The sequence below is a fragment of the Mchenga conophoros genome, linkage group LG22, assembly GCF_057382185.1.
Source record: "Mchenga conophoros isolate Kocher_MC1m ecotype Shallow Benthic linkage group LG22, M_conophoros_male_GT1.1, whole genome shotgun sequence".
In the NCBI taxonomy this organism is placed as follows: domain Eukaryota; kingdom Metazoa; phylum Chordata; class Actinopteri; order Cichliformes; family Cichlidae; genus Mchenga; species Mchenga conophoros.
Genome location: NC_140546.1, coordinates 9,881,959 through 9,897,768, shown reverse-complemented (window position 1 = coordinate 9,897,768; position 15,810 = coordinate 9,881,959). Strand labels below are relative to the sequence as shown.

The following is a 15,810-nucleotide window of genomic DNA, read 5'->3' as shown; positions in this document are numbered from 1 at the left end:
TCTGGTCTCTTCTTTTTTTTTTTTTTAAACATATTTCAGGTTAGCGAGGGGACAAACATCGTGCTGCAGCACAACATTGTGGCGGGTTATGAGAGAGTGGCGTATCGCATTGATGGCGAACCATGCCCAGGTGACATAGATGACTTTAATCAACAGTGACAGGCTTTATGTCCGGTGCTGGTGCAAATTTCTTCCTCTTTCAGAACAGTAAATTACAGAACTTCTTCTTGTGCAGGTTATATAAATGATAATGAGGCTTGGATTCATAACGAGGCTCACGGCGGTCTGTTCGGGGTCTATCTGAACAATGACGGTTTGCCTGGTTGCGCCCACATCCAGGGTTTCTTTGTCTGGAGGAGCTTTGACTACGGCATCTACTTCCAGGTATTAAAAACCAAGTCTCTGCTTCCTACACTTGAATAATCAGCCAGGTTCACCCAAAACAGGGCAAATAACCTGAGGGTAACAAAAGGAAAGAAAAAATCTGGGCATTTAATGAGAAGAAAAACAGGAAAAACAGGCTATGTTGGATCATGCACGTACATTTGGTCATATTTTACTGCATCAAATAGCTTTTTGCCATAATTTTCACAACGTTCCAGTTGCCTTTCCAGAAAGCAGCTTTAGCATTAGAAGTATAAGCTGACAAAAGCCTGTTTGAGGAATTTGTTCAAGCAATATGTAACAAACTTAATATGTGTTTGCTTTAAAAGGGTCCATGCTTTGTCTGAAAATAAAGATATAGTAGATACAATGATACCCTTTCCTCTTCCTCTCCCTGTCACAGACCATCATGAATGTCATGGTTTCCAACGTGACCCTGGTGGACAACGGCATGGGAATCATGCCTATGATCTATGGTCCCCCTTCTCTCTCCCATGAATTTGCCAATAAAACAGTGCTAATTCAGGTGAGATGCTTTATTTTGATTAACTGATTGTTGTTCTTCTGTGGGAGCTTTGTCTTTGCCAAAGGATTTAACTCAAATCCCTGTTCCCCCAGAATTCATTAATTGTTGGCAGCAGCCCGAGCTTCAACTGCTCAGACACTTTGCCAAACATCGACTTTAATTTGGCCACCACTTCAGGCCATCGGGCTCCCAGACCTATCCAAGGTAGAGTTAAACTGAAACTCTTAGATACAGATTTTGTCAATTTAAGAATAAAAAAGTAAAACCTGAACCACGTATACATGCAAATGCTAATAAACCTCTTTAACTGATGTTTCTGTTTTCATTGTGTACAGGTGGCAGATCTGGAATCTGCTGGCCAAATTTCCAGTCTGCCCACAACAGTGCACCAGCTAAGGCTCATCATGTAAACATGAACTACAACTCTATTAAAGGGCTGATGACAGTCAAAGGTTGGTTCAGCCTCTGCGATTTGGAATCAAACTGACTTTTTGAAATGATGCTTGGGAGCTTTTTCCCAGTAAACATGCTTCTAACTCCTGATTGCACTGGCTTTCTTTGTAGACACAACATTTGTCAACTTCAGAAATGTCTGCTCTTCTGAGGCAAACGTCATGTTCATCACAAACCCACTGAATGAAGACCTGCAGCACCCTGTGCAGATTTCAGGCATTCAGATGATCAACAGCACAGACGAGGCCAAAGTGTTTATCCACAGACCTGATTTGGGGTAGGTCACTCCATGCTAACAGATGTCCGGTGCTAAGGCTTTGATTAGAAATCTGTTTATAACAGAAACCTAAATAAATAAAAGGCAATAACTTGTAAAAATGTGTTTTTCACATGGTGAAGACATGACATGTTTTGTAAGTCAGCTGGCAAAAATGAACCTTTTATTCAACAAAGTAATCTTCACAAACTGACACCGCTTGTATGGTTTTGAAAGTGTAGAAGTGAAGTGCTAATGTTAAACAAAACTACAATCACATGACTGGGACATCACCACCAATAACCTCCACTCTTTGACATAATGATGCAGATTTTACGCAACAAAATGCATGAAAAGCTTTGACCTTTGAAGCTGGGTATTTGTTGATGTATTTTATGGAAAATGTGATCAAGTAAAATCTAATGTTTTTGTGCCCCAGTAAAGTAAACCCTGCTGACTGTGTGGACATGGACTGTGACGCGAAGAAGAAGAGCTTGTTGAATGACTTGGATGGGTCGTTCCTAGGGGCAGTGGGCGCCGTGGTGCCGCAATCCGAGTATGAGTGGGGAGGAGATCCCAGGAGGGGGCTGGGCGACTATCGCATCCCCAAAGTTATGCTGACAGCCCTCAATGGCAGCCGAATCCCGGTGAACCAGATTGCTCCAAACAAAGGTAACTAGAGCTTGGTGGAAGAGATACAATAGTGTGTCTGGTAAATGTTTATTATTTCCGTTGATTTACAATCATCAGGCTCTATTTCTTTAAGTTCAAGCTACTGAACTCAGTTTAAAATGATATCTTATCAGTTAATGAATACATTTTTCCAGCCAGATACCTTAGTGTCTGATATTTCCTGTCTTATTTCTTACATTGGTTTATTGCTTAATGGGTAAATTTAGTGTTCTGTGGTGGTCATGAGTTTTACTGGAAAGTGTTATATATCTAGTTAAAAATCTGTGCGTAGGTGTGATCAGGAGAACATGCACCTACATGAGTTCCTGGCAGAGCTACAAGTGCTTCGGCCTGAACTACAGGATGTTGGTGATTGAAAGTCTCGACGCTGACACGGAGACCAGACGTCTGTCCCCCGTCGCTGTGGTTGGAGACGGCTACGTGGATCTGATCAACGGTAGGATAAGGAAACGTTTTCCATCGTATGCTTAAGATCTTGGGTGTTGACGGTCTGTTTAAAAACAGCAGAATGAGTTTAAAACTCTGTTTTGTGTGTTTGTGTCCAGGTCCTCAGGATCACGGTTGGTGTTCTGGCTACACCTGCCAGAGGAGACTTTCCCTCTTCCACAGTATCGTAGCCACTGGTCACTCCTTTGACGTCTACTTCACGAGCGTCAGCCCGCAAAAGCTTCGCCTCATGATGCTCAATTCTAATCCATCTGAGGTCAGGCCACATTTTCAAAAATGCTGTTCTGAATGTATTAATTGTTTTTAAGGAGTAAAACTTTTAAAAGGCACTCCTGAGATAAATCATTAAAAAAAATGCCCACAAATACAAACCAGATGTCTAAGTCTTCAGATCAATCTACATTCAGTAACTAAGTGTCTTTTTGTTGTTACATTTGTGCAGAGCATCGTGGTGTCAGTGTTTTATTCCAACCCTCAGCGTCTGGATGTGTATGTAAATAATCAACTGATCGCTCCCACTAATGCTGAGTGGAATGCTGATAACACTAACTACATCTTGAAGAAACCGATCCTTGCAGGTACTAATGGTTTACACAAAGATATCATGTGCCGACTAGCATCACGGCTGATCAAAAGGACTCAAATGCTGGACTCACAAAGCAACCTTTACTAAGCAGAAGGTAAAAGTCCAACAAATTCCAAAACATAAATTAACAGTGGAATCTAAAGGTATCAACAAAGGCAAACACAAAATGCAAGACACAGGAGAAAAATGATTACCAAAATAAAACAGAAAATTGTGTGACAGCGAAACACAGGACACAGATGTGGAGACTTCACAACATACAAGGAACACGGGGGAGGGAGGATGGAAGTAAATATAAGGTGCACACAAGCTAAAACTAGACTTGAAAAAGTAGCAATAACTAAAACTGAGAATATATTTGTTAAAAAAGCGACCAGGAAATACCTGATTCATAAAAGAATAAAGAAAATAACTATAAGACAGGAACCAAAATAAAAGTGAAAATGAAAACAATGAAACCCATCTGAGAACCCAAATATTAATGCAACAAACAACAACAACAACAAAAAAACAAACTATGATCCCAAACCCTGATCAAGGTTTGACTTGGTAACTAAAGTAACTAAATAGCTTGATTCTCTACAACAAAGAAGTAACGTGAGTATTCTAACATGTTTTCCCCAACAATGTCCAGCGGAGAGAAAAGTACATCAGGTTCATCAACCGACTCTAAGACGTCTTTCAGAATCTAGTGGACGCCAGCCATTTTTATAAAAGATGGCGAGCTAATGTCACGTAGCCCTTTGTTTGTTCTGTTAAATGTGTTTTTCCACCCTTTTATGCTTTAGATGAATACATATTTTTTTACCTTTTGTCTTAGTTTAAAGTATCTGCATTCTTAATTTCTCGTCTTGTGCAAATAATCACCACAAATATTAATCAAATCAACAGGAAATGTTACAAGGATCTGTGTTTGTCATGTATGAATTATATCTGAAGATGATGATCTAAGATTTTCTGTGTTTAATCACTCCAGGTCAGTACGTCCCCGAGCTAAATGCCACTGTGGGAACGAACTACTTTGACCAGGACTATAAGATGCTGAAGGTCGTGCTGAGAGGCTCTCAACCAGTGGAGATCCGTACTGCCCCGGTTCTCATCATCGCCTTTGGGTTCCCCGCAATGACCGACGAGGAGTTCTATGGCAACAGCCTGGTCCAGAACCTCGCCGTGTTCCTCAAAGTTCCTCCCAACATGATCCGCATCTCCAAGATCATCAGGGAGAACGGAGGCGCGCGTCGCAGGAAGAGATCCACGGGCCTGACGGTGGAGGTGGAGATCAAAAAGCCTCCTGTCCAGCAAACCACAAACAGCACCAACGGTTAGGAAGAAGGAAAAGTGCCACTTTATTGCTCATTAGGGTCTAATCTGTTCAGTTAATCATCATGTTTGCTGCCTGTGTCTTCTCAGATGACGAGGACTTTATACTGCTGAAGAACATCGCTGATGAACTGGGTCAGGCAGCAGTGACTGGAAACCTCAGTCAGTCCATCGGTTTTAACGTCTCCTCCATTGGCATGGTCCCACCTCCTCCTCCATCCTCTGACCCCAGCTGGAATGAGGTGAAGCAGAATAACATCTGCTCTGTAGACACTATAACAGCTGTTTTGATATTAAGATGATAAAAATACATTACGTGTGTGATGAAATGTCTCATATTTACATGGTGATTTCCTCCTTTTAACCTCAGGTGGCGACAGAGGAAGTAACGAGAGAGGAACCTACCGTGAATTACGTGTCCGGCGTGGACCGCCTGCTGCTGATCGAGGAGCCGATAGCCGGGGAGTTTGTGGGTCCTCTTTACCAGCAGCCCAGTCTGATGGCTGTGGATGCAGAGGTGAGGCAGCTCGAGATGTTTTACTGCACAGCCAGTGTTAAAGCTGATGTTTTGGGAAGGATGTGAGGTTGGTTTATCTAATTTTTGTATTATTAGATGATCTTTCATTTCAAACAGTTCATCCCCTTCTACCTTTTATTTAATTCATTCATTACTAACTCAGTGACCCAATCCATATAAACACTGCAAATTTCTCACACCTTGCCTGGATCAGGGTTGGATTATTTTATATTTAGGATCGTTTTAGTAGGACTGAGTATGACTCATCTGGTATTCTAGAAATGTACATTTCTCAAAGTTACCATGATTCTTTTGTTTTTCCTCAATCCAATATAAAATTTGTTGTCTAGACTTAGCTATCATTCACACAGAAGGCAGTTTCACTGTAAATGTGGAGTGGACTCGAATGAATAATTAGAGTAAAAATAAGGAACATTTTTGGGACATTTATGCGTGAAAATCAACAATTTTACCTGAGTGGATAATCTGGACTTTCTTAGATGGCAGGCATTATTTATAAATTTCACCAGACAGTGAGCACAACGGTCTATGCGAACGTCGATGTGCCTGCATGTTTTTATGACCACACTGCCTTGTTTGGGGGAAGTTTACGTCACGGTGCACTAGCTACCCCTGCACCCCAGGTGGCACATTTCCAGCAGACTTTGAATAAGTTGAATACCTATAACAGGAATGACCCTCTTAGCCATTGGGTCTCGAGCTGTTTGTGTCCACAATGGAATATAATCAAGGATTAAGTCTGTTTTCTATATTCGTCCATTGTGTGTGTGTGTGTCCATTCACACTGACCTTTGTTAATGTCTGCAGGGAAACTGCGTCTCCGTGGGAGTGACGACTCTCATGGTTACAGCCAGCCTGAAGGACTCTGATGGAAACAGCGTTGGTGGGCTTGAAGGAAACACAACCATCCTGTTCAGAACCTGCTGGGCCAACTTCAGCGACCTGTCCATTGTTAACAGCGGTGCGTTCACACATCCTCACCTGAACCTAAATAACGTTTGAAAACTGGCAGATTGAAAACAGCTGGTGCAGTTCATGCATGATAAAAAAAATTGCAAAACCAATATGTGCATAAAATAAATATCAAGCATTATTTATGAAAGCAGAAACTGATCCTATTAGGCGTATAAGTATCTGTTCTTCATCTGCAGGTGAGAACCTGACAATGGTCTTCACTTTGAAGGACTGGGGCACCACATCCAGAGCCTTCTCCATTAAGAACACTCCCACCACCCAGATCCCGACGACCAGCAGCAACATTACAGAGCCGACACCTACCACGACCACTGGTCAGGTCACCGACGACAGCATCTTCGGCTCTGGCACCACTGCTTCTGCTGGCGCTCTGTGCCTGGCTAGCGTTATCTACACCGTGGCCTGCTGCTCCGATGCTGTCCCCATAGGTTAGAAGAGCTCAGCCCGCTTTATGAAGGATAATGTAAAGTCACGTTAACATGAAGGACGAAAACTAACCTCTTGTTTAAAGTTTATTGTGAGTGGTATATTTTTCCATTGCTTATAGCCTTCAGATCAATATCCATTAGAACAAAAATCTTCTCAGGTAAAAGGGATTTATGAAGAATACAACAACAAATAATCATTTTTACTATTTCATGAGGTAAAAGTAAAGCTTTTCTTGAATGATTTTGTGCATTAGATGTTAATTTCTGTTAGTTTTTGGGTTCTTTCATTGTATTTTGTGTAAGATTTAATATGGGTGTGAGGTCCAAATAGATTACCTCTACTTTTAAAAAGTGCAGCAGTGAAATTGAAACTGCAAACAGCTGAAGGAAAACAAGAAATTTTGCAACAGTTTTCTGCATGTTAATGATTGTTTGAAACTACACTTTCTTTTCAATAAATTGTGTTTTTTTATCTTTAAGTGAATCTTTACTGTGTCACTGTCTCTTGACTTGTTTTTTTCTCATGTTTTTGGGGCTTTAAAAAACAAAGCTCGTTGGTCTGCCCTGGCAGCAAAGTGGATAGAGGCTTTTCACTGTTAAAAGAATAAAATACCAAAACATAATATTAAAAGCCCAGACCGCAGCGCTGTAGGCAACATACTGAAACGGAGCTTATATCTACTCAAAGAGAATGTGATTGGAGGGGAAAGAAAGGTATATGGAGTCCAAATTTTCATGAACATTGGCTTTTGCCACGACTCTTTACGTGGAGCGTTACAAGCAGCACCTTTGGGAAATCAACAGATCCAAAAACAAATACAAAATCAAATCACTTGGAAATTGTTTTGGATTATTGATTATTCATTATTTTAACTGCTTCAGTAAACATGAAACCATAGTGAAGCCCAAGATTTAGCAGTGAGGTAATGGAGCTGAGATTTGGGCCATGGATACAATGTAAACAAATTATAAGGACAAAAGCGTTGGGCCACGCCTCTTGATCTTCGAATTCAGGTGTTTTCAGCCCCACGGGTGTCTACAAATGTTTTTACTGAGGATGTAACTTTAAATATTCCCACCATTAAGAACATTTTAGAAGGGGCTGTAATAAATAATTTTAATGTCCCAAAATTAATTAAAAAAATGAAATAAAGAAATAATGAACAGCATCGTGACGCCTTTTTTTCATACCATGCAGAAAAGTGTAGTATAGTTACGCAGTTATGTCTTTCTTTCTAGAGTCTATTCTAGTCATGAATCTCAAATATGAGGATATCTGAATAATGTGTGGATTATAATAATTATTTCTATCTGCTGAGCACAGACTCTGTCCACGGTGCTGAAGGACGTTGCCTCTGTGCGCCTTTCGTCTTTCGTATCAAAGCAGTATCTCTTTGCTTCACTAGAGGGCATTACACTCCACAATAAACACTAAAGAAATAATGCACCGAGGCAACGTTACAGGACTCGTTCTGCAGAGAAACTTCCAAAACTCAGGCTTAAAACTGAAAATCAAATCAATTCTGATTCCATTTAAGCAGGTTTGGTGAGAGCGAGAAAAGTCAGCGCAGTTTCATGCACCATAGTCTTTTGAGCGCACATCTGTCTTTCCGTGAGGAGGGTGGGGGGTGTCAGAGGAACAATTATCTTCACAGCCTAATTTGCCCTCTCCTTTAAGCCTTTAGAACAATGTAGGCGTGTCCTCGTCTCCTGTGTTTTTTAAACTGCGCGCCGCCTGTCCCTCTGAGCTGTGCGCACTTTGCGGAGCAGCCACTTGCTGCACAGAGGAGCGGATGCAGAGTCCAGCTCTGGTCCACCCCGGCCACAGCTCAGGCTCCGACTCAGACTCAGGACGAGCGCAGAGGATGGATTTCTATCACTTCTCTTTTCTTTGCGGGGCTCTTGTGTTCGTGTGGGGCATGCCCTGTTTCCAAACTCTCGTCATTTTCCCTCCAGCTGCGCCGAAAAGCAGCAAAGCGGCGAAGATTTTTAATTCACAAGAAGCGTCTAAATATTTTAAGGAGTTTTACGCTCGACCCTCACAGGACAGATACAACAAAGCAGCACCTAAAGACTTAATTGAGCCGCATGACTACATGTTGTCTATTTACAAGACATTCTCCACGGCGGAGAAGCTGGGTCTCAATGCCAGCTTTTTCCGTTCTTCAAAAGCTGCAAACACTATTGCAAGTTTTGTGGACAGCGGACAAGGTATGTGGAGCTCTGCCGCGTGTGTGAGTGTGTGCTTGTACGTAGTATTGCTGGTTCACCTGTGACTCATACTCTGTCTCCCAGTTTAATTCAGTGCAGACTGCATTTGGGATATTTATCTGTCAGATTCCACATCTTTGTGGTATGTAGATCATCTCAGTGAGAAGGCATCTGACCCTGCTGTTTTAATGCTTTCCACAGATGACCTCCCACTCTCCCCTCTGAGGAGACAACAGTATCTGTTCGATGTCTCAACCCTCTCAGAAAAAGCGGAGGTGCTGGGAGCCGAGCTCAGGATTTACACAAAAGCGTCTGGGAATTTCAGGATATCGGAAACAGAGCCTGTCGACATCCAGCTCCTCTCCTGCCACGACCAGCAGCTGCTCGACTCCAAAACACTGGACCTGCAGGGTTCCCACAGGCCGAGGTGGGAGGTGCTGGACGTGTGGGAGATATTCAAGGAGCGACAACACCTGAGCCAGGGGAAGCACTTCTGCCTGGAGCTCAGGGCCGTGCTGGACAATCCTGAGAGGGAGCTGGATCTGCATCTTCTGGGACTGCACCGACATGGGAGGCCTCAGCAGAAGAAGGCCATCTTAGTGGTCTTCACCAGGTCAATGAAGAAGCAGACACTCTTCAGCGAGAGGAGGGAGGGGAGAGCCTTACTGGGCCTCGAGAAAAGCCCCAAAGAGAGGGGCCCTGGCACTAAAGCCAGCAGGAGACGCAGGACTGCTGCATCCAAAACCCGCCATGGGAAGCGACATGGCAGGAAGTCAAAATCCAGGTGCAGCAAGAAACCCCTGCATGTGAACTTCAGAGATCTGGGCTGGGACGACTGGATCATCGCCCCGCTGGACTATGAGGCGTACCACTGCGAGGGGGTGTGCGACTTCCCCCTGCGCTCCCACCTGGAGCCCACCAACCACGCCATTATCCAGACTCTGATGAATTCAATGAACCCTAGCAACATGCCTCCAAGCTGCTGCGCCCCATCCAAACTCAGCCCCATCAGCATCCTCTACATCGACTCAGGAAACAATGTGGTGTACAAGCAGTACGAGGATATGGTGGTGGAGTCTTGTGGTTGCAGGTAGTACGCCCAGCAGGGGTCGTGGCTTACCTTGACCTCCTGGGAATTGAACTGCATCGCAGTCAACGTGGAGGAAAGCCTGTATCTGAAATAAAGAGAACTTTAGCAAGATGGAGACATCAACTATAGTTGAGAAGCATTTTTCTTTCAATTATGCATCCAACACAGTCATCTTGATACCTCAAACATCTCTTTCTGTCCATCTCCTCATCCTTTTTTTGTTTTTTTAAAGAAAATCCATCTAGTCACTTGAAACTCTGCAATTACCACAGATTTGTGGACAAATAAATATGCATCTCATCGCCAAATTAATAAAATACTAAATGCAAAAAGTTGAGCATGTTCTTGCAAAGATTTTGATGAAAAAGATGATTTCATATCTGTATGCTAAACCCTGCAGCTTGGTCGTGTCCTAAAGAAATAAAATTTATTCAAACAACCACACAAAGGTAGTCCAGATAAATAAATCCACCCTGCAATAAATGTGGATGTAAATGTATTCAGAAAAGGCATTACTATGTTATCTTTACAAAAACAGGTTCTGGTAATACAAGCTAAGTATACGCAAAGTGGACGTTATGTGGCTGTCTGTTCACAACCATTTAATAACCAAATTTGTTGTCATAGTTAGTCAAACACAGCAAAGAAGCAGAAGCCACCACCATCTGTAAATATCAGCGTATTTGCTGATGGTCTATTACCTGTCACAAGACTGATACAGGTGATGATTCAGACATGCAAACTTTCCACTTTATGATGAGCTCAGCTCCTTCTGGAAGTTAGAAGCGTGAGAATGGTTTCCATACACAAATCCAGGAATCTTCAACAAAGAATAAACCTTCAGTTAATATACTGAACCTTTCAAAAGATCAAAAGATTGGATTAAATTAAATGTGTAATTTGTATAACTTTTAGACTCTTTATATAAAACTTAAAGGATTTCGAAAGGAAACTATATTAGCAATGAATCACCCACAACAATAAAACCATCTGCCAAACTTGGACACAGCTCTAACCCATGAGGGCATGGAGACAGGATGTCTGGTACCAGAGACCTGGTTCTAAAACATTTTAAAGAAGTCAAAAAACAGCTTTTAAGCGATTATTAACAATGAAATAAATATCTACTTTGAGTTTATTAAGCAGAGGTGTATGTCATCAGTGTGGTAACTTCATTCTTAGTTTGTTTCATATCTATAACATCCACTTTGCTCAGACACAGTGGCAGTGGCTCTTTTGAGCTCTGTTCTTTAAATGTGAGGCTTCCACGGATGCTTGGATTAGAATGGGAGTGGGGAGTCTGGAGGTTAAGTCAATGATCTGAGCTCCTTATCATATTCTTAGGTAGTTGCTTCGGTGTAGATGGGCATATTGTGCCCACTGCCATCGAGGAGTCTACCTGTTATCTTACTTGTCTAATGAACATCCACATGAAAGCCAGAATCTTAGGTTTCCCAGCAGATCGCTGCATTGTATATGGTTTATGTTATTCCCATCAGCTGTCAGTGGTTTTATTGTTTTGGCACAATTTTTCTCTGGTCATTTTCAAAAGAAGGCCTTGGAGTAAAAAAAAAAAAAAACTATCCAGATCTCTTCATCTGTTAGCTCAGTGGTTTATATGATATGTAATAACTTTACATCCAGTTTCACTAGAACAATAAAACGTGTCCAGTTAGTTAATATAGAATTTTTGCTGACTGAACAAACTGACTGATTCCGCTCTTTCCAGCTGTTTCTTCTGTAAACCAAATCATTAACTTCAGGTAAACATGTTCCGCATAATGGAAGTTTTGATTTTTATCCCTGCCAGGATTAAAATAGCAGATTTTCAGCACCTGACATGGCCTATGACTCAGGGAACGTCTTCCGATCGACCAACGTTCACATCTTTTCATCAAAACCATCGTGGGGTTTCGCACCGCTTTATGTTTAAGATGATTATATAGATGCAATAACTTTGTCTGTAATGCACTGATGGTCAAAGGTGCCATGTGTAAATATTTGGTATGGAAATAATAATTTAAGTCATGTGAGTAAATTATTGCATTTACTTTGTCCGCTTTGTTCTGTTACAACTTCCAGACGGTGCGAGTTACACATCTGGAGGTTCAGGCTCAAATAAACACACATGGGTAATGTTTTTGTAAAGAAATGTGACAGATTGTGAAATATCAGATTTCTATCAGTGTTTTTAATGTATATATATAAACAGGAAATAATTATCCACTGAGACAAAAAAGAAAAAAAGATTATTTTTGGTGTTGTGTTTATCTTAGCGGCACATTTTAACTTTTCATACTTTATGCTCTGCAATATTTACAGGCATCCAAAAATAATATATTACAACAACTGATAGAGACAGTGTTGTGGCACACTGTGTTTTATTGGAACCTCTCATTTCTATAATAAAAGTGTGCTACTCTATGAAGCAGAAATTCCTGAATAATGTATTTTTGCAGCATTAAATAGTCTAACCAAATTAACATATAAAATGTATAAAGATGCACATTAAAACTTACAATGTTTTCTTGCTGATGTTTTAAATGTATTTATTTATTTATTGACAGTTTTAGTGCTAGTACCATATAGTGATTACTCTTAACATGACTTTTTTTGTATTGTAAAAAATGCCAGCTCTTTATTGGCCCAGAGTCTGTAAACAGTAAATTAAACAACATTGTAACAGAAGGACACTGAGACACCTGGAAGATGCAAAAGTAGCATAACCAAATTGAGCCAAATATCAGCTGGTCTACACCTGCAGGAGTGCTGTTGATTCTCTTACTGACCCCAAACTTTGCAATATCTTCAAAATGAAGCATTAACTACTCAAACGCTGGTAACATTTTAATTAAATTAATGTAGCAATTGTCTTAAAAAAAATAAAGAAGAAGAAGAAGAAGAAGAAGAAGAAGAAGAAAGGAAATACATGAATGTTTTCAATATTAAATTAATATATATATTTTAAAGGAAAACAGAAAAGCTCAAATTACTGGACAAACTGGGCTAACTGCAGATTAGCTAAATTAAAACAGGGTTTGTCATGCTAAAAACACCTACTGCTAACTGTACAACAGGTGTAAAGGAAAGTGTGATCTGATTACACTTAAAGGAAAAACCTCAGCTTGAATTAAAGTAACTGTCATGTATGTCTATAAAATAATCTAGTAGCAGGTTAGCTTAGCATAAAGACTGAACAGCAGCCTAGCTTACCAATGTCTTAAAGTACAACTGCTGCTAAAATTAATCAGTTAGCAGCTGAATCCTTTGTTAAAGACAGTTAAGGGAAGGCAAGAAGTGATTACGTCTGGTAACAATAGAGGTAGCTGTATTTAAAAAAAAAGTAATATGGCCTACACTATATGACATTTTGTAATAACATAATTTTTTTAATGGCTGTTTTTGTTTTCATTAAACAAACAATATATAATGTCTTAATAAACTATATTTTAAGATGCTCTAGCTTGGCTGTGGCCACTATTTCCAGTATTTACAGTCCATTGTTTGCAGCTATGGTGTTTTGCTAATAAAAATAAATTAGCATCATTGTGGCTTCATCTAGTGGACAAAATAAAAAGACTAAAAATGTTTGTGTTTTGCCAGAGAAATCCAAAACTGCTTTTCATCAGTAATCCTGTTTAATAGTTTGATCACGTTTTCCAGTAAGCTTTAGTGCTATCAGGTTTTATAAAGTGCTCTCACAGCAACCTTTTAACCTTTTTTTACATCTAAATTTTATTTGATAAAGCTTGAGTACACTTCTCCAGGTTGAAAAGTTTCCACATAGTCAGCAAATAACTCTGTTTTACCTAATTTATAAGCAAAAATATGAAACCCCTTTGCTAGTTTCCCAACTTCAATTTAAAGAAAATAGTTTAGACATCTTCTTCTCTGTTATAAAAAGATAAATATTTAACTCTTCCATGATGGGTTGTCCAGTTTATACATTAATTACTTCAAATAGAGTGAGAAGCAGCTAATTATATAATTAGATATGTCAGATTTTTTATTCTATACACAAGAGAAGGCTCCAAGGTTGACACAATACAGAGTACACACGGGTCTTTAGGGGGACATTTGTTGCATATTCAGCTTCAGTTCCAGCACAGAGAGCTGAGCTGTACCTGCTGCTGGACAGTTTGCAGGGTGAAAGCAAGGTCAGCAGACATGTGGAACTAGTGCCATCTTCCATGGGTGGGCTGTGTTTCTCTGTGCTGGAGGTCGGATGGGGAGGGAGAATGGATGGGATCAATATGTGACAAACAAATTGGTGTGCGGATGCAATAACTGACCCCGCTTCAGTCAAGAGCCACATTGAGTCCTTTACTTCACAGACAATAGTGGTGGAGGATCTCAACATCAGATTAAGCCTGCTTTTGCCCTAACTGGGTTCAAAGGTCAAGTGGCCCATTGTCTCCAGGGACTGCGGATATTAAACAATGTACTCGTCCCCTTAGAAAAGAGCTGCAATTAAGAGGGAAGAGAGGAGGGTGAGGGGGAAGGAATGCGTGCGATGCTCACTGAGGGCCTCGCTGTCAGTCTCCAAACAACAAGGTGAGATATAAAAAAAAGGGGGGAGGCGGGTTTGAAGCGGCTGCTCGGAGCAGCCTCGAAGGACAAAAGAGTGGAATGCAGCGTCTCTAAAGAGGAGGCGTTTCTGCTCTGTGTCTCGCTGTGGCAGATTTGCTGTGAGATGGAGAAAAATATTTGCTGGAGACACAAAGACGGGTGTAAATCGAGTGCAGGATTCAGCTGCTGTTATCAGAGGAGGGGGAAATAAGTGGGAACTCATGTTTTTTTTCTGACTTTTCTGTGATGTTAAATGTTTCACACATGCCCAGAGTGCAGTCAAGAGGAACAGAGAGTTAAAAAGGGATAAGGACAGAGATCTGGAAACAGATATTTACAGAAGTACGGGAAAAAAAACATCAAAGAAATGTCAGACAAGCACGGCAAAAACAGAGAAAATACTTTCCCCTTAAATATTATCCAGCACGTGCCTCCCTTGTTTGCTTTTAGAAGTGAAAAGTCCTCTCACCTTGACCTCTGTGTTTACTCTGGTAAACGCAGCTTGTTAGAGGCTTTATGGGAGAAATCCTTTCTGTGGAGTCGGATGGCAGCAAAGCCCCGACACAAGAGGGAAGTCACTTCTGTTGGTCAAGTAAACTCTGGGAATTGCTCTTCCTCAGACCTCACAGGGCATGAATTTAATGCTTTTTCAGGTCTAGATACCCTTCAGTATCTAATCAACAGCATTTCAAAGACTGCATTTCAACTTAAGCAACATCTTTGAAATATTTTTATCGAAATCCTGTTTAAAATACAATTGAAAAAAAGTGGAAAATTGCTGAAATAAACATGCATGTATTGTGTTTTTATATATTCTGTCCTAGCTGGTTAAGGTGGAAGCTTACATATTATTTAACTGGTTATGTAAGGTTGCCTTTAAGATTAGATGCCTTTAATTTTAGACACTGGTCTCAGTATCTTGAACAGTCTGCTGCACAGTATACGGGATTCTGCCTCAGTGGACGGCGAGGGCGTGTAACATCCTAAAGTCTTAAACTGATTTTTATATTTCTTTTCAGTGTCTGACTGTTTTGATTCATAAGCTTTGCAAGTGTTTGTCACATTATAAATTAACCAAATTCCACTTTAGACGTATGCATGTTGAGTTGAGTTTCAGAGCTGACATTTCATTCAGTCATGAAATACTTGAGTCAAAGCTCCATTGATATTCAGCTGATACAATAACTACTTTTGAACACTTTGCTTGGAAGCATGCATATTAAAGTTCATTACTCTCACATTAATTTAACAGTAGTGGAATTAATATTACCTACTGGGGCTTTAGTGAGCGAGTGCACAAATACTGAAACACTGAAATTTAATTAGTGTGGTCC

General features: G+C 40.6%; 2 protein-coding genes across 2 annotated transcripts in view; both read left to right on the top strand.

The window, feature by feature from the left end:
• The window catches only part of pkhd1l1.1 (PKHD1 like 1, tandem duplicate 1), a 44,202-nt gene extending 37,112 nt beyond the window's left edge, over positions 1 to 7,090 (top strand). The window contains exons 63-77 of the mRNA XM_085262294.1: positions 40 to 130; positions 236 to 384; positions 788 to 910; positions 1,003 to 1,114; positions 1,246 to 1,362; positions 1,475 to 1,640; positions 2,059 to 2,291; positions 2,584 to 2,748; positions 2,858 to 3,015; positions 3,202 to 3,337; positions 4,322 to 4,666; positions 4,756 to 4,907; positions 5,036 to 5,182; positions 6,011 to 6,164; positions 6,355 to 7,090. Of these exons, the coding sequence (XP_085118420.1) occupies positions 40 to 130; positions 236 to 384; positions 788 to 910; positions 1,003 to 1,114; positions 1,246 to 1,362; positions 1,475 to 1,640; positions 2,059 to 2,291; positions 2,584 to 2,748; positions 2,858 to 3,015; positions 3,202 to 3,337; positions 4,322 to 4,666; positions 4,756 to 4,907; positions 5,036 to 5,182; positions 6,011 to 6,164; positions 6,355 to 6,611 (2,505 nt within the window). The 3' untranslated portion in view covers positions 6,612 to 7,090. The remainder of the gene's footprint in view (positions 1 to 39; positions 131 to 235; positions 385 to 787; positions 911 to 1,002; positions 1,115 to 1,245; positions 1,363 to 1,474; positions 1,641 to 2,058; positions 2,292 to 2,583; positions 2,749 to 2,857; positions 3,016 to 3,201; positions 3,338 to 4,321; positions 4,667 to 4,755; positions 4,908 to 5,035; positions 5,183 to 6,010; positions 6,165 to 6,354) is intronic.
• A 1,309-nt stretch (positions 7,091 to 8,399) lies between these two features.
• gdf6b (growth differentiation factor 6b) lies at positions 8,400 to 10,338 on the top strand. The gene is made up of 2 exons (XM_085262295.1): positions 8,400 to 8,817; positions 9,019 to 10,338. Exons 1-2 carry the CDS (start codon positions 8,400 to 8,402, stop codon positions 9,909 to 9,911), a joined length of 1,311 nt encoding a protein of 436 aa, XP_085118421.1. The 3' UTR covers positions 9,912 to 10,338.
• Positions 10,339 to 15,810: the final 5,472 nt, after the last annotated feature.

Coding starts and splice junctions, on each gene's coding strand:
- gdf6b (XM_085262295.1), top strand. CDS start 8,400: ATGCAGAGTCCAGCTCTGGTCCACCCCGGCCACAGCTCAGGCTCCGAC. Junction 8,818..9,018: donor TTTTGTGGACAGCGGACAAG/GTATGTGGAGCT, acceptor TGCTTTCCACAG/ATGACCTCCCACTCTCCCCT.